The sequence below is a fragment of the Elephas maximus genome, chromosome 7 (genome assembly GCF_024166365.1).
Source record: "Elephas maximus indicus isolate mEleMax1 chromosome 7, mEleMax1 primary haplotype, whole genome shotgun sequence".
Taxonomy (NCBI): Eukaryota; Metazoa; Chordata; class Mammalia; order Proboscidea; family Elephantidae; genus Elephas; species Elephas maximus.
In genome coordinates, this window is record NC_064825.1 from 118902439 (window position 1) to 118928394 (window position 25956).

At 50.5% G+C, this 25956-nt stretch overlaps 1 protein-coding gene across 4 annotated transcripts in view; it reads right to left on the reverse strand.

The window, feature by feature from the left end:
- Nucleotides 1-1229: 1229 nt before the first annotated feature.
- Nucleotides 1230-25956, reverse strand: part of SLC43A1 (solute carrier family 43 member 1) — a 34317-nt gene continuing 9590 nt past the window's right edge. For 3 of the 4 annotated variants that reach the window (XM_049891983.1, XM_049891984.1, XM_049891986.1), the window contains 13 exons: nucleotides 20985-21162; nucleotides 20831-20886; nucleotides 20617-20693; nucleotides 16871-16963; nucleotides 14206-14339; nucleotides 13248-13423; nucleotides 11332-11478; nucleotides 11204-11239; nucleotides 10838-10976; nucleotides 8842-8983; nucleotides 8310-8383; nucleotides 3997-4120; nucleotides 1231-2071 (listed from right to left, as the gene is read on the reverse strand). In XM_049891983.1, coding sequence (XP_049747940.1) covers nucleotides 1922-2071; nucleotides 3997-4120; nucleotides 8310-8383; nucleotides 8842-8983; nucleotides 10838-10976; nucleotides 11204-11239; nucleotides 11332-11478; nucleotides 13248-13423; nucleotides 14206-14339; nucleotides 16871-16963; nucleotides 20617-20693; nucleotides 20831-20886; nucleotides 20985-21162 — 1526 coding nt within the window. In that variant the 3' untranslated portion in view covers nucleotides 1231-1921. Of the gene's footprint in view, nucleotides 2072-3996; nucleotides 4121-8309; nucleotides 8384-8841; nucleotides 8984-10837; nucleotides 10977-11203; nucleotides 11240-11331; nucleotides 11479-13247; nucleotides 13424-14205; nucleotides 14340-16870; nucleotides 16964-20616; nucleotides 20694-20830; nucleotides 20887-20984; nucleotides 21163-25956 lie in introns of all 4 variants that reach the window. The other variant, XM_049891985.1, reaches the window with a different exon arrangement.

A 25956-nucleotide genomic window follows, 5' to 3' on the forward strand; every position in this document is an offset into this window, starting at 1 on the left:
CTCTCAGCCATGAGTGGGCAGCTGAAAGCTGGGGCTGAGAAGCGTGGGGCCTCCTTTCTGCCCGATGGCCCTTGTGGCCAGAGCTCTGCAGGCAAAATGGCCGGGTTCTGACAACTCTATCACCTATCAGCTGCATGCCCTTAGGCTTGTGTCTTAACCTTTGGGGCTTGTTTCCTCAACCTATAAAACAGGGATGACAATACCGACCTCTTGGGCTATGTTGTTGTTGGGTGTCGTGGAGTCGGTTCTGATTCATACCATGTACAGCAGGATGAAACAGTGTTGGGTCCTGTGCCATCCTCACCATCATTGCCATGTTTGAGCCCATTGTTGCTGCCACTGTGTCAATCCATCTTGTTGAGGGTTCTTCTTCTCTTTTGGTGACCCTCTACCAACCATGATGTCCTTCTCCAGGGACTGATCCCTTCTGATAACATGTCCAAAGTACATGGGACAAAGTCTCACCATCCTCGCTTCCAACGAGCAATCTGGCTGTACTTCTTCCAAGACAAGCTTGTTCATTCTTCTGGCAGTCCATGGTAAATTCAGTATTCTTCACCAACACCTTAATTCAAAGGCATCAATTCTTCTTCAATCTTCCTTACTCATTGTCCAGCTTTTGCATGCATGTAAGGTGACTGAAAATATCTTGGGCTATAGTTAGGATTTAATGAGATACTTGTGTAGAACAGGCAGATCCTCAAATGTTGGTCACCCCTCCCAGCCCCATCAATCTCTGACTTAATCTATCCTCTAAGGCGTATGCCCCGGGGCACCAGCAGGTGTACGGGGGACTCCAGAAGGCCCAGGATAAATAAGGTATGTCTTCCTGGAAGGCCCTTTCCTCAAAGATGTTGTTTTCCCCTCACTGTAGGTAATTTTAAAACCTCACTTTAATGTTCAAAGCAACTGTAAATATAGTATAGAGTAGAACTCAAAATTTGCATGAAATTTTAAGATAAAATTGGAGACCACAAAGAAGGCTTAGTTTCAGCAACCCCCCAGGGATGCATTGGTGGGTGCACTTGAGAGTCAGTCCTTAATGCTCTCGCTAAAGCATCCTGTCCCGGATCCCCTGTCAGGAAAAAGGCTGGCCTCCTGGACATCTCAACCACCCTGTGAAGTGGGGAGCAGATGCAGGGGCCAGGATCTGGCCTCCCTCCAGACACTAAGGGCAAGGCATGGTTGGGAACAGGGGGGTGAGCCAGATAGCCAGAAGGGGGCAGGCTGGCACTGCCAGCGTCCCACTTAATGCCCAGCTGAGTCTGGGTGAGAAGGGAAGGGGGGTGTAGGAAGACATCCACCCACCCCCAGGCACAGGCACACACCAGCCAGTCTCTCACTTTCCGTTTTTATTTCCTCTAAGACCAGCAAGAAGTGGCACCAGGGAGGGAACCCGCCCTCCGGCCCCTGGAAGGAGCTTGCCCCCCACACCTCTTCCAGGACACAGCCAGCACCCTCAGGCCCCCTTCCTTGCAAGGGGAAGTTTGTTGTGTGCATACACATGCACACACGCACACATACAGGCACACACATGCACGCGTGCAAGCTCGTGGCATTGTGCAGCTGAGACCTTAGGGGCAGACAGCCCATTTGCTGACCCCACAAGCCCCCAGGAGGCACCAAGAGACAGGTTCCTCATGACGAAGGCCCAGAGAACGGGTCTCCTCCAATCTAAGGAAGAAGGGAAGAAGGCCCAGTCCCTCCAGCACAGGGCTTATCTTCAGTCAATGGAGCCTTGCTTTGGGAGATTATTTTAGGGTTTTTTTTTTTTCCTTTTTTGCAAGTCCCTACAAAAATAGAACTCTGAGTATTTATAAATCCGCGGCCCCTGGCTCTGTGCGTATGTTACAGGTAGACAAGCCACAAGGGGGCATTCCCTTTAGTTGCTCAGGCATTCAGGTCCCTGGGCCTCCGAGGTCTACACCTCTGTCAGCTCGAAGCTGCCAAGCACCTTCTGAGGGTCTGTCCAGCCGGCGGCGTACTCCCTCTGGAGTCGGGCACGGAAGTAAAAGAGGTAGGAAGGTAGTAGGAATCCCAGGAGTGAGAATATCAGGAGGCCCAGATTCACCTTTAGGGCAAGGAGAAAGAGGCAAGGAGTCAAGGAGGTACCCATCTGCCCTCATCACCCTCAGGGACCCTCCTAAACCTGTGATAGGAAAGAGAAGACAGTCATTTGTGCTCCAAATCCTGGGCCAGAATGATAAATGTAGCTAGTATTTATTACATGCATTTATTACATGCTTGTTTTTATTGTTCTTAGTTGCCTTCGAGTTGATTCTGACTCATGGAGACCCCATGTATGGAGAGTAGAACTGGTTCATAGGGTTTACAAGGCTGTGACATGTCAGTAGCAGGTTCCCAGGCCTGTTTTCTAAGGTGTCTCTGGGTGGATCTGAACCACCAGCCTTTCAGCTAGTTGTTGAGCACTTAACCGTTTCTGCCACCTGGGGAATCCATATCACGCGCTTACTGTGTGCCAAATGATCCCTTAATTGGCACAAGTTCCCCAGGTGGCACAAATGATTTGTGCTTATCTATTAACCTAAGAGTTGACAGTTCAAGTCTATCCGGATGCACCACAAAAGAAAGGCCTGGCATTCTGCTTCCGTAAAGGTTACAGCCAAGAAAACCCTTTGGAGCAGTTCTACTCTGTCACATACATGGGGTCACCACGAGTCAACATCAACGCAACGGCAAGAAGTGCACTTTTGTTTTGTTTTTGATGTGCCAATCACTGTTCCACCAGTATTGCGTTGAATGTTCAACAGCCTCGTAAGGTGGCTCAGATGCAAATGCTCAGTCAGATCTAGTAAGTGGCAGAGCCTGGCTTTGAACCCCAGCTGGCACCAATGCCCATATAATAAGGCAACAGGGCACCCTCTGGCTGGACAAAGAAGGAGACAGCAATGTGGGACTCTGGGCTGGTCAGGCCACTCCCAAAATGTGACCTCCTGGTGGAAGCCTCCAGCTGTGGGGACACTGACCAGTTGGAGTTTGTTCAGGAGGCTCCCAGGCAGATAAAGGAGCTGGGATGTGGGGGTGGAGGACAGAGGGCTTGGGAGGCCCTGGCAAGTGGCCTCAGTCAATGGGCTGACCCAGCTGACATCGTGGTTCTGCCACTACTCCCTGTGTGCCTTCGAGCAAGTGACCCCGACTCAAGTGCCTCCTCAGGGCTGTTTGGGCAAAGAGTAAGTGAACAAAGTGTGCATGGTGTACTTGGCATGTAGGCGCTCAAGAAATGGTAGTTGTTATCCCAGTTCTTGTGGGAGGAGGTTTATGAGGCACCAGCCCCCGTGGGACAGATGTCAGTTCAATGTAACCAAAAGCATTCTAACAAGAACAATGGCTGCCTTGTGCAGGAAGGTCCCTGGGTGACACAAAAGTATGTTGCAACATTAACCTAAAGGTTGGCAGTCCAAACCCACCCAGCAGTGCCATGGAAGAAAGGCCTGGTGATCTGCTTCCATTAAGATTACAGCCAAGAAAACCCCATGGAGCAGTTCTACTCTGCCACATATGGGGTTGCCACCTGTTGGAATCAACTCAATGTCAATGGGTTTGCCCTCATGCAAGAGTGGGCACCCCCCTCCCCACTGCGGTGTTGGAGCTAAGTGGGGAGGAGCCCCCTTCCAGTGGTACTAGAGAGGGGATCCCTATTTTGGGCAGGACTGGACTGGACCGGTGGTTCTTGAATACAGGTCCTGGGATCAGGACTAGGTCACTTCACAAGTCACTTGGAAGCTCATTACCGACTCCTGGGCCTGGGTGAAGAGAGGCCAATTCAGTGGGCTAGGAAATCTCTCTTTTTAACACCCTGCTGAGGGGTCCTGTTGGGTAGCCAACTCAGGACCCCACAGGGGAGAGGCTTCCGAGGCTCCTTCTGACTGCCATGTGATGAGGGAGGGAGTCTGCCACAAACTAGCCCCTGACACACCCACTGCACCCCACAAGGTAGCTCCAGCTTCCCACACCCACGCCATACTCCATTCTCACCCAGAAGGGGTCTCCTTCCAAGGGTCCCACCATGGCCATGAAGAGTGGCTGCTGGAGCAGGGCGAACACGGCACTGATGAGGGACTGCAGGCCCGTCAGCGTCCCAAAGTGGTTGGAAGGGAACCTGTCAAGGAGGAGGGCCCAAGCATCAGAGGTGAGTGGCCCTCTCCAGCCCCAGCACCCCAAAGCCCTGTACCCCTCTTGACCCTCCCCCAGATACTTCTCTGCATGCACTCTCTGGTTGCTTAGGTCTCAGCTGCCCAACACCAGGTCCCTTGGCCTTGAGGGTGTACACTGTGACTTCGGGGCCACCGAGCTGAGTTTTAACATCGACTTTTTGTGTGATAATAGCAAGTTAAGGAGTCCTGGTGGCACGGTTAGTGCTCAGCTGCTAACCGACAGGTTGGCAGTTCGAACCCACCAGCCTCTCCGTGGGAGAAAGATGTGGCAGTCTGCTTCTGTAAAGATTCCAGCCTTGGAAACCCTATAGGGCAGTTCTGCCCATCCTCTAGGGTTGCTATCACGTCGCCATCAACTCGACGCCACGCAGCACCACCGCCAATCTCTCTGAGCCCCACTTCCTCCTCTAAAAACATGGATAGCACTAACCTCATGGGTTATTCGTTTGCTCTTTTTTTTGGTGGAAATATATACAACAAAACTTTCACCGATTCAACGATGTCTACAGGTATAATCGATGACATCAGTTACATTCTTCGTGGCATGCGACCATTCTCACTATACTTTTCCAAGTTCATTTACTCTTTGGACAGATATTTGTTGAACTCCTGGAGCCCTGGTGGTACAGTGGTTAGGCATTCGGCTGCTAACTAAAAGGTCAGCAGTTCGAACCCACCAGCTACTCCTTGGAAACCCTATGGGGCAAGTTCTACCCTGTCCTATAGGGTTGCTTTGAGTCGGAATCGACTCAAAGGTAGGCAATGGGTTCTGGTTTTGCTGAGCTCCTACTATGTGTGTGCCAGGCCCCTGTTCAGGATGGCCACGACAGGCCTCACCAAGAAGAGGACGGTTAGGTAAAGACCTGAACAGAGGAGAGCATGAGCCTCGTGGGTATCTGGAGGAAGTTTCTAGAAAGGAGAACAGCAAGTGCAAAGGTCCTGACTGGGGAAGAGGTTTGGGGTTTCTGAGCAGCAACGTGGCCAGCGTGGCTGGAGCAGAGTAAGGAGTGTTATAGTTGAACTGTGTCCCCCAAAACTGTGTGTTATAAATCGTACACCTCTATACCTGCGGCTAGGATCCCATTTGGAAATAGAACTTCATTAAGCTAATAAGACAATATCTCTGTAGAGTGTGTTTTAAACCAATCACCTCTGAATTTATAAAGAGAAGATCAGGCACCCAAAGGAAGCACAAACAGAGAGGAAGATACACGCCACAGGAAGATCACCAAGGAACCAAGGAACAGAAGCTGAAAAGAGACAAGGACCTTCCCCCAGAATGAGACACAAAGACAGCCTTCCCTTAGAGCCCGTGCCCTGAACTTAGACTTTGAGCCTCCTTAACTATGAGAAAATAAATTTGTTTGTTAAAGCCACCCACTTGTGGTATTTCTGTTACAGAAGCATTAGAAACTAAGACAAGGAGAGAGGAAGGAAGGGGGCAGAGAGGTACCAGGGCTGTGGTACCTTGTAGGGCCTTTTAGGCCCTAGCAAAGCCTTTGGCTTTTCTCCAAGTAAGACGGGAAGGCATAGAGTGTTCTGAGCAGAGGAGTGACACGAAGAGTTACGCCTTAACAGGTGACTCCAGCGTGTGTGTTAAAAACAGACTGGAGGAGGACCAGGGCAGAGCATGGAAGGCCAGGGCAGAGCACCATTACAAGGCTGTGCAACAACCCAGGCTTGGGGTGCTGGGGCCTTGGACCAGGACAGCAGCAGGGGGGTGCTGAGAAGGGGTCAGATTTGGGGGATTTGGGCATTTGGAATGTGGAGCCACAGGATTGCCAATGGGCTAGGTGGGCGCCTGAAGAAACGAAGCTGCCCTCTGCTGCGAAGGCTCCAGTGAGGCTTAGATAAGTGACTTGCACGGCGCCTGCCTGGAGTGAACACTGGGTAACTGTTATGATTTTACCGTCACCACCGTGATGTCCTACTGCTCCATCACACACAGGAAGAGCCCCTCAGCAGGGCCCAGCAGTGGAAGAGAAAGAGAGCTGGGGCTGTTTGGCCTGAAGTAGGGAAGCTATAAGGCATGAGATATAATTCTTACCATGTTACTCCTCTGCTCAGAGGCTTCCTGTTCCACTCAGATAAAAGCCAAAGGCTTTACTATGGCCTAAGAGGTCTCACAAGGGGGCAGCAGTAGTTCAGTGGTAGAATTCTCGCCTCCCATTCGAGAGACCAGGGTTCAATTTCTGGTCAGTCACCTCATGCGTAGCCTCCACCCGTCTGTCCGTGGAGGCTTGTGAGTTGCTATGATGCTGAACAGATTTCAGTCTCCAGACCAAGAAAGACTAGGAAGCAAGGCCTGGCGATCTATTTCCCCAAAAAATCTGCCAGTGACCCTGTGGATCACAATAGTCCGAACCTATTATACATGAGGTTGCCATGAGTCAGGGGTTGACCCAACGGCTGCTAACAACAAAGGCCCTGCAAAAGATCTGGCCCTGGTACCTCTCTGCCCTCTTTCTTCCACTCCCCCTCGATCACTCTGCTCCAGTCACAAAGTTGTAAGTTATAAGGCAAAAAGGATTGATGTTCACAAATTTCTACAGAGCTGGAGGCGGGGGAAGAGAAGCTACCGTTTGGGCCATTCCAGAGAGTAGACACAGGACCAAAGTGTCATCTAACCAAGTGTTATGGATTGAATTGTGTCCCACAAAAATAATATGTTATAAATCCTAACCCCTCTTGGGGGCTGGATGAACCCCTGAAACTACTACCCTGAAATAATCTTTATAACTTAACCCAAAAATATCCCCAGAAGTCTTTTGAAAACCAAACAATAAAAAAAAAAAAAAAAAAATAGTTTAGCTTAATTAGTAAAAAATGTCTGCCTTGAGCATTAGGCTCTTTGAAAAACTATCTATAAGGGATCAAGGTGACCACAGCAACTCAAGAGATTAGACAGGAACCTTAGGGGGGCTGCGAGAGTTTATGTAAATGAAGGAGGAACAACTCAGAAAAGGAGGGTAAGAATGGCTGCACAACTTGAAGAATGTAACCAATGTCACTGAATTGTACATGTAGAAAGTGTTGAACTGGTCTGTGTTTTGCTGTGTACACATATTCTCAACCACAACAACAGAAAATTAAAAAAAAAATCATAATCCCTCTGGATGTAATCCCATTTGCCAATAGGGTTGTCTTTGTTATGTTAATGAGGTCGTATCAATGTAGGGTGTGTCTTAACCTAACCGCTTTTGAGATATAAAAAGAGCAGATTAGGCCAGAAGCAAGCAGACCAAATGGAAAGAATGATGCCAGGGAACATCCAGAAGAATTTAGACAAGGATTTCTCCCCAGAAACGACAGGGAGAGCTCCTGGCTAGAGCTGGTGCCCTGAATTTGGAATTGAAGTCTCCTAGCTCGGCTGCTAACCAGAAGGTTGGCAGTTCGAATCCACCAGGTGCTCCTTGGAAACCCTCTGGGGCAGTTCTACTCTGTCTTATAGGGTCGCTATGAGTTGGAATTGAATTGAAGGCAGTGGGTTTGGCTTTTTTTAAACTGTGAGAGAGCCCTAGTAGCACAGTGGTTAAACGCTTGACTGCTTAACCCAGCAGTCTGCTTCCATAAAGATTACAGCCTTGGAAACCCTATGGCGCAGTTCTACTCCATTCTATAGGGTCACTATGAGTAGGAATCGACTTGACAGCAACAGGTTTGATTTTTAAACTGTGAGAAAATAAATTTCTGTCATTAAAGCCACGCACTTGTGGTTTTTCTGTTATAGCAGCACTGAGAAACTAAGACACCAAGTATTTCAGGTTCCTCTCAGAAGGAGGAAACCCCGGTGGCGTAGTGGTTAAGAGCTATAGCTGCTAACCAAAAGGTCAGGAACAGGTTTGGTATTTTGTTTTTCTCAGAGGGAACTCTGGCAGTGAGTAATCCCACAGTGGGATAGGCCACCTTAGAGGAAGTGAGCTCCCCATTGCTAGAGGAGCTCAGAGAGGGACAGCCCCCCACCAGCTCTGAGACATCAGTATAGGCACCAAGGATGGGAGCAAGGGAGGCTGGAGAGAGGGTGCCTCCATGGGGGTGGAGGGGATTAAGGGGTGTCCAAGGCCCTTTCGCCCCTGCTCTGGGCTTCTCTGGCTGGGGGGAAAGGCTCGGAGAAGCATGCCCAAGCTGACTCACACGGCAGCGTAGAGGCCTCCACAGGCGGAGTGGAAGAAACCCCGAACAACGGTATGTAGGACGAAGGTCAAAAACTGAAACCAAGCAGAGGGTGAGTGAAGGGGTTACTAGAGGGAGTACAGGTAGGAGGAAGGAGAAGTGGGGCGAACAGGGGAATGGGGCTGTCCACATACTTCTACCCCCTCGCCAACCCAACTTCCCAGAAACACTTTCTAGAGAACTCAAAAAACAGGCAGACACAGAGGACAAGAACCTTGAGTCCTGAAAGGCAGGCATGGGTGGGCCATCCCTATGGGGAGCCCTGGGGCAAAGAGAAGGAACCCTGGTAGTGCGGTGGTTAAGCACTTGGCTATGAACCAAAAGGTCGGAGGTTTGAAACCACCAGCAGCTCCATAGGAGAAAGATACGGCAGTCTGCTTCTGTAAAGATTACAGCCTTGGAAACCCTATGGGGTGGTTCTACTCTGTCCTATAGGGTCGCTATGAGTTGGAACCAACTCTATGGAGGCAGAGAAGGGGAAGGAGGTAGGTACCTGGAGATGTAAGTTGCTAATGAGACAGGTGATGCCGAAACCCACAAGCAGAAAGTTGGTCAGGGTGAAGGCGTTGATGGCATTGGTGAGCTTCTGGATCTTGCGGTAGCGCCGTTTGGGGGCTGTGGTGGTGATCCCATGCCTGAGGAGGAAAGCAGTCACAGGCTGCTGACTCTACCTCCCTGGCAGCCTGGCCCCTCCCCCTGCTGACGTGCCTTTGCCCTGAAGGCTGAGGAGGCAGCAGCAAAGGTAGAAAATCATTTCTCTAGCTCAGCATTTCTCTACACATATTTCCCCCAACCAACTACACCAGCATTACCTGAGGAGCTTTCTTAAAAATGCAGGTTCCCAGGCTCTGCCCCAGACTTCAGAATCTCAGGGGTGGAGGCCAGGAATCTGCATTTTGACAAGTATTCCAGGTGTTTCGCGTGCACACTGAAGTGTGAGAGCCGAGGAAGGGGAGAAAGGGGGGCTCTCACCCTGTCTCTCATCAGAAGCCTCAGGAAGGTGTCTCTGCCCACCATCCCGCCTTATAAGAGCACAGGTTGTTCCAGGGGTGGCAGCTTGCCCCCTGGCTTCCCAGGAGGCCCTTCTGTCTGGCATGATCAAGACACACGGAGGCCGGCCCAGTGGAGGGGTCAGTAGGCTGGGGTGAGGGCAAGCTGCCCATCTGTCCTGCCCAGAAGGGCCCTAATGGACACTGGCCATCAGGAGCAGAGGGCAGAGGAGGAAGCCTGGGTGCCAGGGCTGAGGCACTGTTGACAGGAAAGGAAGCCACTAGATTGTTCCATAGGTGCCTTCTCTCCTAGCCTCCCTCTTCCTTCCTCTCAGGAGAAATAGGAAGTATTTGGATTAACACAAAAGAGCAAAAGTAGCCAGATCTGGTTTCAAGCCTCAACTGTGGTAACCAGCCACCACGATGGCTCTCGATGGTCCCTGCTTCCCGGTATTCACACCCTTGTGTGGTTCCCCCCCACGCCCTGTGCCAGGGTGGGTCTCTGTGACCAATAGAATATGGCTGTAGAGATGGTATATCACTTCTGAGATTAGGTTATAAAAGACACTGTGGCTTCCATCTTGGGTGCCCTCTCTCTCTCTCTCTAATTTGTCTCTCGCTCTGGAGGAAGCCAGCTGTCACACTGTAAGCAACCCTACAGAAATGCCCTTGTGGAAAGGAGCTGAACTTCCTGCCAATAGCCACGTGAGTGCCCTTAGAAACTAGTTCTCCCTCAGTCAAGACTTCAGATAACTGCAGCCCTAAATGCCGGTCCGAATGAAACCTTATGAGAGACCCTGAACCAGAACCACCAGCTCAATCAGTCATTCCCAGATTCCTGCCTGACCCTCAGAAACTGTGTGACGGAACAGATGTTTGTTCTTTTAAGATGCCAGGTCTTGGAGCAATTTGTTATAAGCAGTAGCTGTCTTATGCACCAACTCTCTCTCTTCCCAGCCCTAAGAAGACCCTAGGCTATTATCTTTATAACATGGCCTCTGGAGCTTGGATATGTTACTTATTAACCTTTCTATGTCTCAGCTTCCCCATCTGTGAAATGGGGCTAATGGTGTCCCTACCTCAGAAAGCTGCTGTAGGGATTAAACGAGACAATGCAAGGTGCCTAGTGCATAGTCAGCACTCAAAGTTAGCTATTCTTACTATCAAGAAAATCAAACTGTGTGCCCTCTTAGCCTCAGTTTCCTCATCTGTAAATGAGCTCTCCCAGGGCTCTTGGGAGAATGAAATGAGATGCTGGATGTAAAAAAAAAACAACCCATTGCTGTCAAGTCGATTCCAACTCATAGTGACCCTATAGGACAGAGTAGAACTGCCCCATAGGGTTCCCAAGGAGTGGCTGGTAGATTTGAGCTGCTGACCTTTTGGTTAGCAGCCATAGCTCTTAACCACTACACCACCAGGGTTTCCGCTGGATGTGAAAGCACATAGAAAATGAAACCCCACTGGCCTTCTTGCTGTCACCATCCCTGTCCAGGTCACCTGGCGTCTCCGAGGGCAATGCCCTCGGTGGGGTCGTCCACGCAGTCCTTGATCCGCCAGTCCATGATGTAGCCGATGAGGGGACAGGTGAGAAGGCACAATAGCTGCATGGCCCCAAAGATGGAGGAGTAGAACCCAACTGGGCAGGACGGGAAGGAAAGCGGGGTCAGGAGCTGGCCCGACAGATGCTAGCAGCCCAGTGGGCGGTGCCACCCACTTCCAGCGGAGGAGAGGGAGTTCCAAAAGAGCCTTCTTCTGACCCCAGATTCCTAGCTCCCCAAAATGCCCAGGGTGACAAGAGAGGATCCAGGCCCAGAGGATCCCTGTTCCCTGTGGAGTGGGCAAGGGCCCAGCCTTCATGCCTACCTGTCTCTGCTGCCCTTTGTCTCAGGCCATTCATTTCTGCGGGGGGGAGGGAAGCCAAGGTGAGAGGAGCTCAAGGCAGGGTGGCTCCCCTGTGCCCCCAGCCCCCAGTGGGCTCAGCAGCACCTCACCATGCTTCTGGCCACCAGTCACAAAGTACTCCAGCATCTTGTTCATGGCGGCCATGTAGAAGATGATCCTCAGCTGGGTCATGCCCATGGTGAGGAGGCTCCACAGGAAGATGGGGGAGCAGAGGCTCCTGCGGAACGGGATGGACCCTGGGGAGACAGCAGGGGGCACCCCTGAGCCCCAGGCCTTCCATTTCCCCTGCTTCTCCCAGCCCACACAGGTCTAAAGGAGGCTCTGGCACCAACTCCATGACTTTGGAGAGGGATGTCTCCTCTCAGGGCTGGTTTCTTCCTTTGTAAATGAGGGGTTCAGACTCATTGGCCTCCAAGTTCTTGCCCAGCTCTATGACTGTCTCAGCAGAACACTCTCAGGTGACCTATGGTTTGTTGGTGCTAGCTGCCACTGAGTTGGCCCCTGACTCATGGTGACACTATGCACAACAGAGCAGTCCTGCACCACCCCCGTGATTGGTTGAGGATTAGACCATAGCGATCCCTAGGGTTCCACTGACTGATTTTTGGAAGTAGGTTGCCAGGCCTTTCTTGCTGGTCTTAGTCTGGACATCATAGCAACACAGAAGCCTCCACTGACAGCATGAAGTAAACCCAGGTCTCCTTCTCACTACTGTTCATTAAGTTCTATGTGCTACATGGAGTCCCTGGGTGGTTCAAACAGTTATACAGTTGGCTGCTAGCTCAAGGCTGGCAGTTTGAGTCCACCCAGAGGTGCCTTGGAAGATAGACCTATTTTCAAAAAAATCAGCCATTGAAAACTCTTTGGACCACAGTTCTACTCTGACTCACATGTAGTCACTATGAATTGCAATCAACTCAATAGCAACTGGTCTGGTTTGGTATTTTTATGTACGGCACACTTGGTGTGTATTATCCCATTTGGCCAAACCTTGCAACCACCCTGTTTTACCCCACTTTACAGATGAGGAAACTGCAGCTCTGAGGGGTTAAATGATGGCTGGTGCAGCAGGTGGGCCCGACTTGGGCTCCTGCCTTTAGCCATTCTGCCAGGTGGGTCAGCAATGGAGATAACCCCCTCATGACTGTGCACCACTTTACAGTTCACACAGAGCTCCCCCACCTGGGACTTCATTCGACCCTCACAACTAACTTCCCTCCGAGCTTCTCAGTGTCAGGTTATTCATGTTGGTTAAGAGATGAAAGATTGAACGGTGACAGCAAGGGTAAGCAATCGACCCAAGTCACATGGTCTGAAAGTGAGGAACCGAGGTTCAGACCCCCACCTTTGGACTTCATGACCTGTGCTCCTTCAGGGTCTCAGGCACCTTGGGAACTGACCCAAAGCAGAAGGTTCCCAACCACCCTGCTGGCTCCTTGGGAAGGAGAGTGCAGTTCCTCTTGTGCCCAGCAGGGGGTGCCAGCCAGCCACTCTCCAGGCTGCATCTGCGTAAGAAGCTCAGCGGTTGCTGGAGTCTCTGAGGGAACTGAAACCAAGTGCTTCCCAGGCCTGCCCCCATTCTAAGAATCCAGCAGTGTACCCTTGAATCTGAATTTCCCAGAGTTCTCTGAGCTATGATTTCCCCATCTACAAACAGGGAGCATAAGTAGCCCTGGTGGCACAATGGTTAAGGGCTCGGCTGCTAGTCAAAAATTTTGAGATTTGAACCTATGCAGGGGCTCCATGGAAGAAAGACCTGGCGATCCGCTCCCATAAAGATTACAGCTTAGAAAACCCTATGGGGAAGATCTGCTCTGTCACATGGGGTCACTTGTGAAATCGACTTGACAGCACTTAACAAACGGGGAGCGCGCCACCACCTCCATCCTGGGGATCCTGTGAGCACTGAAGAGGGCAAGAGGGAGCACTCCCATACCAGTGCTCCTTTGGCGGAAGGACTGACCCACCCCACCCCCCAAGGCAGGCACTTCTGCCGGGCACTCACTCTCAGAAGGGGTCTCTGAGGTGTGACGGACACCCTGGGATGCGATGAAGACGTCGTTCCCGTCCTCCAGGCTGTGGGCCTTCTGGCTTAGCCGCTGGCCCACCGTGGTCATGTAGGCGTAGAAGCGCTCACCTGTCACCTTGTGGTCCAGGGCCAGACCCCTGAGCTTCATCTTCCTGCCAGCAGCCAGACCAGAGCATGTGGGAACCAGCCACACAGGGCCTACCCTCCCAAAATGCCTCGAGGAGGCCATCCCAGGGGCTCTGAGACTCCCTTGACGCAGCACAGCCACATCCAGTGCAGGCCCTGTGTGGGCCGCTCAGAGGCTTAGCACAGGTGCCCAATAAGTGAAGGGCAAGTTGGTCACTTTCACTTTGGTCATTCCCAGGAAGGAAGACAGCCTAGTTCCAGCCTTAAAGACTCACCCCCTTACAACGGCATGACCTTAGGAAAGTCCCTTTGCTCCCTGTCCCTTTGTTTTCTTCACCTGCAAAATGGAGTTCGTAACAGAATTCACACCATAGGGCTGCCTGAGAATAATAGGGAGCAAAGCACAGTGCCTGGCATATAGCAGGCACTCAATAAATGTCAGCTTTTTGACCAGCACCCCAATGTGCTTGGCTATCGCCCTTCTGGATCTACATGGTATCTACACTGTTGCTGGATTCCTCCTACTCTGACCCCCTCCTCTGAAACCCCATAAAGATAACAACAATCACAATAGTCACTAGGTTTTGAGCACCTACTGTGTGTCAGGTCTATTCCTTAAAAACGCCCACAGGTGGACACAGATGAAAAAGCGGAGCTTAGAGCTCAGGAGATTTGCCAAGCAGAGAACCCAATCCAGGGCTCTCTGACTCCAAACTGATCCTGTCCATCACACCACAGATCTCCCGCCGCTCCCCCCCCCCACTACAGCAGGGAGAGCCTCTCCTCACCACAGCACCCCCACACTCACATGTAATTGACCTCCTCAGGGGCTGGGAAGGCTTCGCTGGGCCAGTTGAAGGCACAGTTCAGGAAGATGAGGCAGGCCAGGCCAGCCCAGGTGAACATGATGACCACAAAGTCCACGCCGGCATCATAGATCAGCTGTGGGAAGAGGGACGAGCCTGTGGGTGGGCTGCACCCTACCTACGCACATGCTCAAACTCCTCTGGGCTTTGGGGGTGGGGAGGAAGTGCCCTTTAAACTAACAATGAACTGTCCAAGCTCATGGAGTCTGAGGGGGCAGACCATGGCCCAGCTGAAAGGATGCTTTGATTCCATCTGATACCATCTCTTCCACCCCATGGGAGAGCCTGGGCCTCAAAGGCCTTAGTGAAGGTCTCTTCTACCCTACTCCTTTGTCCAGTTTACAGGTAAGGAACCCAAGGCCCAAAGTTAGAGCCACACTAGAAGACCCACCTCCCCTCCTCCTTCTCACCCAAGCCCCTCTAAAGAAGCGTGCATCAGTTCCCACAAAGTACTGAAGTGGCTGGCCCCAAGCTGAGATGTGTCTGAAGTCTCAGTGGTCATCCGTAGACTGGACACATGTTTTGCTATGACTCCATAAACTTCCATGTTTGTTTCCCCATGCAAAAAATATCATTTCGCCTTATCTATAAAAGAGGAAAACTAATGCTCGAGGTGAACCAGGAATAGCCGTGTGTATGCTGCCCCTTTCTGGAGAGTTCAAAGTTTGCCGAGGAAAGGTAAACCCAGTGTGAGAAGCCTTATCTTGCCTTTCACAGGTGCTCCCAGGTGCGGCAAATCCCAGAACAAGCAGGTTCTGTCTTGATTTGGATTTCGTTCAAGTGTACTGAGGGAAGCCTGCTGCACAGAGATGCTTCTTCCTCCTGGCCTCCTCCTCTCCCCCCAACACCCTCTGCCTTCGATGATGTCTGCCCTCCTGTCAGACTCCTGCTTGGAGCTAGTGGCAGCCTGTGCCGGGCACCTCAGGGGCGGCTACAGACTCTTTCCTCCCTGGAGGCGGGGCAGGGCCACACCCTCAAATTTGGAGGTTAAGATCTGGGCCCTCAAACTCCACTCCCTTAGTTGAAAAAAGGGAAGGAGAACTGCCTATGCTCCATGCCTACTGCTACCTGAACAACGCGCCCTGCCCAGGCACACTCTAACTCCTTTGGGGACGCTGAGCAAGCGCACTCTAAGCTAATGAATGAACTGCCTAAGCTCATGGAGAATGAGGGGCAGATCATGGCCCAGCTGAAATGGTGCTTTGATTTCATTTGAAGAGGAAGAAATGGAGACTCCAGCTTGCCCCAAGCTGGCTCTTGGTCCATGAGGCTGATGTGTCCAGGATCTAAGCTGCACAGACCAGCTTTGTGACCTCGGACTCAAGTCACCCAACCCTTCTGGGAGGTGTGGAAGGAGATGTAGCCCTAAAGGTTGGTTCCAGCTAGAGTCAGGGGCCTTGAATGCATATGAAGAGGTTGGACTTCATTCCGTAGGTGAAGCAGGACCACTGAAGGCTTTTCAGTGGGTGTGTGAGCCAGTCCTCTTAGATCATTCTAGAAGCCATGTAAACAACAGACTAAACCAAAAGAACCAAACCAGTTGCCGTCAAGTGAATTCTGATTCATGGCAACCCCACGTGTCAGAGAAGAAACGTGCTCCGTAGGGTTTTCGACAGCTGATTTTTCTGGTAGGTTTCTAGGCCCTTCTTCTGAGGCAACTCTAGGTGGACTGAACGGCCAATCTTTTGGTTAGCAGCAAGTATGTGAACCATTTGCACCTGCCAGGGGTTCCACGACAGACTGGAGAAGGAAAAAATCAGAGGCAGAGACTAGCTCATAAAGAAAGACTGCCCTGACCCAGGAGAGAGGGCAAAGGCCTGAATGGAGAATACAGAAAACAGGCTGCAGAGTCAGGCTCTACCTTGGTGCTTCTCTCCATGATGGTGGAAACCAACCTCTAACGGATAGGAACTGGGTTATCAGACATACTGGCCATCGCTCCCAGCCCCACCCAGCTCTTTTTTTTTTTTTTTTAATTGTGGTAAAAATACAGAAAGGAGCCCTTGTGGTGCGAACAGTTAAACTCTGCTAACTGAAAGATTGGTGGTTTGAACTCATCCAGCTCTGCTGGAGAAAGACCTGGCAATCTGTTCCCATAAACATTTCAGCCTACAAAACCCTAGGGGGCAGTTCTACTATTACATGGGGTTGCTGAGTCAAAAAGCGACTCGACAGCACCCAACAACAGCAAAAATATAGGTAACAAAACATTTGCCAATTCAACAATTTTTACATGTACGATTCAGTGACATTAATTATATTCACCGTGTTCTGCGGCCATCACCACTACCCATTTCCATATTATTCCACCACTATTAACAGAAACCCAGTGCCTCTTAATAAGGACTCCCCTTTTCTTCCTCCCTCCCGTCCCCGGTGACCACTAGTAAGCTGTGGTCGCTATATATTTGTCCATGTCTTATAAGTGGGATCATACAATAATTGTCCTTTATTGACTGACTTATTTCACTCAACATAATGGTTTCCAGGTTTACCCAGGTTGTAGCATGTATCAGGACTTCATTTCTCTTTACGGCTGACTGATCCCACCCAGTCCTGTGTCAAGGCCAAAAGAATCCCCAAGAGGCCCCCCAAGTGGCTCCATACCTTGATAGTGGGGAACGTGATGGCGGAAGAGGCGTAGGAGCCGATCATGAGGGCCATGAATGTGGAGCGCAGGTTCCCAAACATGTTGGGCAGCTGGGGGAGGAAAGCACCACTGATGAGCAGGGGCAGCCCTGGCATCAGCCCAGGGCTCACCTTCCCCAGCCCCACCTGAGAAAGCTTGGGAGCACCTAGCTCAGCATTCCTCAAAGTGAACTCTACGAACACTAGAAAAGTCCTCAGGCAAAATCAATGTCAGAGACTGTACTCTGATCCCCTACCTGCAATGACGCCAACGCACTTTAACATCTAAAGGCTTCCGGAAACCAAAAAACCAAACCCGTGGCAGTCGAGTCCGTCGAGTCCATTCCAACTCATAGCGACTCTACAGGACAGAGCAGAACTGTCCCCTAGGGCTTCCAAGGAGTGGCTAGTGGATTTGAACTGCCGACCTTTTGGTTAGCAGCTGAGCTCTTAACCACTGCACCACCAGGGCTCCAAAAGGCTTCCAGAAGTGCCCTCAAAAAGATTCTATTCATTTTAATGCCAGGGTTGCCTTGTTTATTGTTTAAGGACCCCTTTATTGTGTGCCATTTCTTCCTAACCCACAGAGCAGGTGTATAAGAAACACTGATCGAGTACAACCCATTTTACTGATGAGAAAATGAATGCCCAGAGAGGGAAAGAAAGGTACTCAAGGTCACAGAGCATGTTAATGATTTTTTCCCCAGGTTCTAACCATCCCAGCCCCATCTGGGCCCCCAAGCTGTGACCAGGCTAACCCTGTAGCAGGACTGTTGTTAACTGCCATCAGAGTTGATTCTGACTTATAGTAACCCCACGTGTGCAGAGGAGAACTGCTCCATAGAGTTTCCAAGGCTGCGACCCTTTGGAAGCAGATCACCAGGCCTTTCTCCTGAGGCATCTCTGGGTGGGTTTGAACCGCCAACCCTTTGGCTAGTCGTCAGGTGCTTAACCATTTGTGCCCCCCAGGGACTTCTCTGGTGGTGGCCCTTCATCCTCCTGGTGATCCTGAAGGCCGCCACCCACACTTTCTGCTGGCCCAGGACCAGTCATGGGAAGGACCAGGGAGGTGAGGGTGTGCCTAAGGGAGGCCAGGTCTCCAGGGGAGGTGGCTCTGACGTGCAGACCAGGCTGAGAACTAATTGATCACATGTTCTGCTCAGCTGGCCTGAGCCAGGCCCTCAGGGGAGAAAAAGGCAAAGTCCTGATGCCCTTTGTGAAGCATTCCCTCTGACCTCCCCATCCTTTCTAGGTCACCAGATTCCATGGCTGGGAAGGGCCTCAGATGTCATCAAAAGCCAACCCCTCTCCAGGAGAAAGACCTGGCAACCTGCTCCTGTAAAGATTTCAGCCTAGAAAACCCTATGGGGCAGTTCTGTCACATGAGGTCACTATGAGTTGAAATCAACTTGAAGGCACCCAACATTTTATGACCTGCATAATCCTCAAGTCCTAAGATTGCTATCATTCTTTCGAGATGCTGGGAACCTTCAGTATGGGGCCTTTTAAGAGCTTTACTTGTATCCAAATTTTCTGTCCAACTTTCATTCTTGCCCCAGGCATCTTTTGTCTTTATTAGATTTTTGACTACTTATGGCTAAAGACCCTCAAATAATACAGCTTAAAGATAACCAATGAAATGTTAAATTCTGGAGCTGTTACTGAGAGGGGAAAAAACAGTACAGGTAAAAACAGGAACTAACATTTATTCACTGTCTGCTGAGTACTAGGCAACGTATTATAAATCTCACTTTATTTAATCTTCCAGAAATGTAAGGTGGATATTACAGTTTTACCAATGAGGAACAGAAAAGTTAACTACCTAAATCCTTAAAGCTAGTAAATTTTGGGATGGGGGAAAAAAAGCTAACCTCCCTCCACATCTCTAATTCCTACATGTGAGACTGGAGACTTTCCAAGAAATAACTCTGGGAAACCCATTGCTGTCAAGTTGCTTCTGACTCATAGTGACCCTACAGGACAGAGCAGAACTGCCCCATAGGGTTTCCAAGTAGTGCCTGGTGGATTCGAACGGTAGACCTTTTGGTTAGCAGCTGTAGCTCTTAACCACTGCACCAGTAGGGTTTCCTCTGGGAAGGAAAGTGGGCACACACACACAAAAAAGAAACCCTAAACCTGTTGCCATTGATCCCGACTCACGGTGACCCCATGTGTGATAGAGTAGAACTGCTCCACAGGGTTTTCTTGGCAGTAATCTTTATGGAAGTAGATTGCCAGATCTTTCTTCCATGGCGCTGCTAGGTGGGTTCAAACTGCCACCCCTCAGGATAGAAGTCAAGTGCAAACCGTTTGTGCCACCCAAGGACCATGGAAGGTGAGCAAACACAGAGAATTAAGAGTCGCCCCCCTCATCTACAAGTGTCCCTGAGAGGGGGGTGGGGCCAGAGTGGCCCCTCCCGGGCAGGTTTCCCTGGCACCTTGTATGTGCAAGGCAGGCTGCCAAGGATGCCAGGAAAGGGAGCCCGGGCCGGCGACTGTCCCACAGGAGAGGGGTCCGCGGGTGCTGTCTCCACCCAGCACGGGGGCGGGTGGATGCAGAGGCTGGCCCAGTTCACCCCGCGATGATCCGGGTCAGCAGCGCGCGACCCAGGCCAGCACCAACAGCGCAGCTGGCAGGAGCACTGGACGTCCCCAGCGAGGAGGAGCGCAGCAGCTCGGGGCGGGGCCGGCGCGGGGCCCTGCTATTGGCTGGAGATTAGGCGCGGAGAGGGGCGGGGCGGCGGGCGGCAGGGTCGGAGGTCTTGTCTGGCGCAGGAGGGGAGGGATTCTGGCATCCGGCGCCCAGGTGCACCGCGTGGAGCGGGGGAGCGGAGGGGGCGGGGAGGACGGGATCTGCTTCCCCCGAGTTGTGAAATGTCCCCGGCTGGAATTAAAGGCGGCTGCTGGGGTGAGGTGAAATTCAGCCAAAAACATCCAGTTTGGCCGTCAGGCAGCTCTAAGCGGAGCTAAACATTCTGAGGCCAGTCCAGCCAGGAACACACACACACATTTATAAGCCCTTAACCCTTTTACTCACACACTCACAGACATAAACATTTACCCTTACAATAACACACAGACACAACTCACACATATGTAACCGGTCAAGCCACATGAAAGTGCCGTTTTTATAGGTTAAAGGTGGTCATGTGTCGGCGACTTCACGTGGTTCGTCCCAACGTGCTTAAGGATGGCAAATGCCCACTCGGAGCCCTGGTGGCACAGTGGTTAAGAGCTCGGCTGCTAACCAAAAGGTCAGCAGTTCGAATCCACCAGCTGCTCCTTCGGAGCCCTATGGGGCAGTTCTGTCCTGTCCTATAGGGTCGCTATGAGTCGGCGGCGTCACACACTCTCCCACAGCGCGGCAAACACACACACACACGCACACGCACAGTCTCAAGCTACCCCCTCCCCAGCACTATCACATTACCCCGTTTTATTTTCTTCCCAGCACTCATGACTACTGACATTAATTTATTCATTTACTTGTTTACTGGGCGCCTGCTCCCCCACCGCCAGGTATAGGCTCCAGGGAGGTAAGGACATTTCCCCTCTTTCGTTTGTGCTGTTTGCCCCAGTAGCACACACACTCACCCCACCCCCCAGCCTTACATCCGCTCTGAGCCTCTGCCTGCATCATCTCACACCTGTGCAATTTGGGCTCCTCCCCCACTCACCCCCCCACCCACTACTGGGTGGCTGCCAGGCCTGGTGGTCATACTCACAGTGAGCGAAGTGAACGTTAGGCAGATGCCACCAAAGCCATTCAGGGACAGCGCCAGGAATATCAATGGAGACAGAACTGGGAAGAGGGAGAGGCGTGGATAAGGGCATTCGGGGAGCTGGGGGAGGCCAAGGGCAGGAGCTAGGGTAAATAAACGCCCACCTTCATCCCACCCATTCTTTTCTCGTGGGGGAAGGAGAGGCCAGACATCTCACCTTCGGTGTCCCGAGAGGCCAAGGCCATAAGGATGCAGGATGCCACAAAGCAGGCGCTGTGGGGACAAAAGGACAGCAGAGGGGTTGACCTAGGAATAGTCTGAGTCCCCTTTCCTGGCAGCACCCTCCAGCCCCCATAGTCCAGCCAGCTCACCTCCCTATCAGCCGCATTGGCCGGGGGCCAAATCGGTCCATGAGGATCCCCAGTGGCAGGGTGGTGGCACTGAGCACAAAGGAACCAATCGTGAACCCCAGGTTGAGCATCTCGTCCTGCAGGTCACAGCTTGGCCACAAGGGCTGCTTGTCCAGGGTGATGTTGGTGGTGTTCTCAGCTGAGGAAGGGGAAGAGGGCACTTAGCACATGAGCAGGTGTAGCTGGGCACAGGGGAGAGCGGCCAGGTCGGGGTCCTGTGTTCAAATTCCATGCCTACAATTTACTGCCAAGTGGGTGACTTTGGGGGTGGCCTGGAGTCATGCCTGCTCTAGTGAGAGGGTGCTCCATAAATTATGGTCTGACCCTACGAGAGTCACACGTTCAATCTGAATTCTCAACTAGCTCAAACATGATAATAGTCACCCGCATGGCGCAAACGGTTACCGCGATCTGCTGTTTGGTTGGAGGTTCAAGTCTACCCAAAGGCACCTTGGAAGAAAAATCTGGCCATCTACTTCCAAAAAATCAGCCACTGAAGGCTCTGTGGAGCACAGCTGTACTCTGACACACATGCGGTCGCCATGAGTCAGAATCGACTTGACAGCAACTAGTTTTGGTTTAATATTCACTCCATTTCCAAGTTTAAGGGGTTGTGGACCCCCACCAGGAAGCACCTCCAAATCTGGGCACAAAGTCAGTGAGTGGTGCTCTAAAGGATGTAACAAGAATTCACTTAAAACTTAGAGAAAGCTTCCCCAATAAACAACATGCTGATAATTGTTGCTCTTAGGTGCTGTCAAGTCAGTTCCAATTCACAGCAATCCTATGTACAACAGAACGAAACACTGCCCGGTCCTATGCCATCCTCACGATTGTTATGCTTGAGCCCATTGTTGCAGCCACTGTGTCAATCCATTCTCATTGAGGGTCTTCCTCTTTTTCACTAATCCTCTACCTTTTTTTTTTTTTCTACCTTACCGAGCATGTCCTTCTCCAGGGACTGATCCCTCCTGATAACATGTCCAAAGTACGTGATATGAAGTCTCACCATCCTTGCTTCTAAGAAGCATTCTGCTTGTACTTCTTCCAAGGCAGATCTGTTTGTTCTTTTGGCAGTCCATGGGATATTCAATATTCTTCGCCAAAGCCACAATTCAAAGGCATCAATCCTTCTGTGGTCTTCCTTATTCGTCCAGCTTTTACATGCATATGAGGTGATTGAAAATACCATGGCTTGGGTCAGGTCACCTTAGTCTTCAAGGTGACATCATTGCTTTTCAACACTTTAAAGAAGTCCTTTGCAGCAGATTTACCCAATGCAATGTATCTGTTGATTTCTTGACTGCTGCTTTCATGGGCGTTGATTGTGGGTCCAAGTAAAATGAAATCCTTTACAACTTCAGTCTTTTCTCCATTTATCATGATGTTGCTTATTGGTCCAGTTGTGAGGGTTTCTGTTTTCTTTTTGTTGAGATGCAATCCATACTGAAGATTGTAGTCTTTGATCTTCATCAGTAAGTGCTTCAAGTCCTCTTCACTTTCAGCAAGCAAGGCTGTGTCATCTGCATAATGCAGGTTGTTAATGAGCCTTCATCCAATCCTGATGCCCTGTTCTTCTTCATATAGTCCAGTGTTTCGAATTATTTGCTCAGCATACAGATCGAATATGTATGGTGAAAGGATACAACCCTGACACACACCCTTCCTGACTTTAAACCACACAGTATCGCCTTGTTCTGTTCAAATGACTGCCTCTTGATCTATGTACAGGTTCCTCATGAGCACAATTAACTGTTCTGGAATTCCCATTCTTCACAATGTTATCCATAATTTGTTATGATCCACACAGTCAAATGCCTTAGCATAGTCAGTAAAACACAGGTAAACATCTTTCTGGTATTTTTTGCTTTCAGCCAGGATCCATCTGACACCAGCAATGATATCCCTCATCATTCCATGTCCTCTTCTGAACCCAGCTTGAATTTCTGGCAGTTCCCTGTCTATATACTGGTACAGCCACTTTGGAATGATCTTTAGCAAAATTTTACCTGTGTGTGATATTAATGATATTGGTTGATAATTTCTGCATTCAGTTGGATCACCTTTCTTGGGAATAGGCATAAATACGGATCTCTAGTCGTATTCTAGTCGGTTGGCCAGGTAGCTCTCTTCCAAATTTCTTGGCATAGACGAGTGAGCACTTCCAGCACTGCAGCCATTTGTTGAAACATCTCAATCGGTATTCCGTCAATTCCTGGAGCTATTCATAAGGTTATCACTGGCTAATTCTTTTCAGTAGACGCCGGGTCCTTCTTCCTAGTCTTAGCCTGGAAGCTCAGCTGAAACCTGGCCGCCATGGGTGACCCTGCTAGTATTTGAAAACTGGTGGCATGGCTTCATCAGAGCAACATACAAGCCCCCACAGTACAACAAACTGACAGATGCATGGGGGATGCTGATAATAACAGCTAATATTTATTGAAGGCTTACTACATGCCAGGCACTGTTCTAAACGGTCACTGTATTCACTCACAACAGCGCCATGAGTGAGTTAATAAAACCTCTCCACTTGTCCTTAAGATAAACTTCCGACTTTGAATTGTGACTAGTTCATGAGAAAGGCTCATGGACGGGGAAGGAGGGTGATTTCACTATGCTCAGTGCTCAGTCCCGAGGTGGCTGCCCCCTCCCTGACTTGTTACTAGGCAGCATGGCCAAGGGCAAGCTCAGGACACACCTGGTTTGGGGACCTACCAGGGTCTGAATTCTCACCACCATCCTTACCAGCTGTGCAACCTTGGACAAGGGGCTCCCTCTCTGAGCCTCAGGCCCCTTTATCTACAAAAGAGAGCCAAGAATGCCTAAACCATAGGCTCCTTAGGAGGATTCAACTGAGAGAGTGGGCAAAGGGGCATTGCTTCTGGGATAGTGGAGGAAGGGAAGATGATAGTTTTCCTGGAGGGTCACCACATGGACAGCCCCTATTCTAGGTGCTGGGGACCCCACAGTGAATAGGCCAGGGAGCGCTCCACTTGTGTGGGGCTTACATTGGACAATAAATCAGGAAACAAACCGATGCTGAGTGCAAGAGTGGCAGGTGCCATAAGAGAACAAAGCAGGGGGATCTTTTAGTGGCTGGATGCTTGGGAGAGGGGTATATCTGGGTTAAGACTCAGACGCTGACCATGACTCCTGACTTCAAGTATCCAAAGAGTGTGCTTGAGTGAACTGCTCTGCGTGTTAACATAAAGAACTTTCAGATACTGAGTGCTGGCCAACCTGAGAAGGGACCGCCTTGGGTACGGGGGATTCCCCATCGGTGCCAGGTGCCAGAGAGGCTGAGAGAATGCTCTGACACCTGGAGGAAGTGGTTAGAGGTTTAGGCCACACAGCCTTTGGGGTTCAGGCCAGTCCTGTAATTTTGTGATCTTTATGGTCACTGTTCATTTCTCTGCCAGTGTGAAGTGTGGCACCCTCCTGCAGTAAACATTTAATTTTATCGTGCTTTTTTTTTTTAGGTGGAAGTTTACAGTGCAAATTAGTTTCTCATTCAAAAAAATTTACACACAAATTGTTTTCTGACACTGGTTGCAATCCCCACAATGTGTCAGCACTCTCCCCCTTTCGTTTTTATCCTGGGTTTCCTGTGTCCATTCATCCAGCTTTCCTGTCCCTTCCTGGCTTCTCATCTTTGCTTTTGGGTAGATGGTGCTCGTTTGGTCTCGTATACTTGATTGAACTAAGAAGCACATTCCTCATGTGTGTTACTGTGTGTTTCATAGGCCTGTCTAATGTTTGGCTGAAAGGTGGACTTCAGGAGTTAGCCTCAGTTCTGCATTAGCAGGGTGTCTGGGGGCCAGGGTCTTAGAGGTTCCTCCAGCTTCTGTCAAACTAGTAAGTCTGGACTTTTTTGTGTGAATTTGAATTTTGTTCCACATTTTTTTCCTGCTCTATCCAGGGCAGTCTATCGTGATCCCTGTCAGAGCAGATGGTGGTGGTAACCAGGCACCACCTAGTTCTTCTGGGCTCAGGCTGGTGGAAGCTGTGGTTCATTAGTCCTTTGGATTAATATTTTCCTTGTTCTTTTGGTTTTCTTTGCTCCAGATGGGATGGAACCAATAGATGTATCTTGCAGTTAACAATTTGGCCTTTGGTCCTGGTTCCTGAGAGCCCAACCACACCAGAGGCCAATGAGGGGGTGCTGACCACACCAAGAGGGACCACCTAGGGGCCCAATGATGACTAAGCCTCAGGAGGACGGTATAATCTGTCATGGCCATGTAATGAGGCTTTCCAGTGAAGGCATCAGAAGACAGAGACTCAGTGAATCGTCCTGGGTGTGGAGAGAAAATATCTGCTCTCAGGAGTGTAACCACGACCCGTGAGTACATGGAAGCTCTGCACCAAGCCTCTTCCCTGACCTCACTCTATGTGTTTTCCTTTTTTCCGCTAGATTAAAGACAGCCCTTGCCCTGGAGCTTGTGAGTCATTCCAATGGATTATTGCACCTGAGAAACAGAAGGGGCCGGTACCCAATGACCTAGGCCTGGGTGAATGGCGATGAGACAGGGCTATGTAGAGCAGCTGGGGTCTGGACTGAGCAGGGAAGAGAAGGTGAGATTTCTACAGGATGCAGCTGGCATGTGGAGTGGGATTTATTATCCACCACACATTTGGCATTTGGCATCAGAAGTGGATGATCTCAGCCTTCCTGGACTGGTTTGATATAACTGGAGGAGTCAGCAGGATTTATTGGAGAGGCCCTTGACGGCTAAGCCAGGTTTAGTCTGCGTTTGTTTATTCTACATACAATTACTGGGCATCTACTGCATGCCAGGCACTGTGTTGGGACAGTGGGCAAAGCAGGAAGAAATGAAAAGATAATTTAGACCAGAGGCTGTAAACAGGCAACCAGCCTTGACCCCCACAGGTTTTGCTTGGCTCACAGTGTTGACCCTTACAGTGCTGTAAA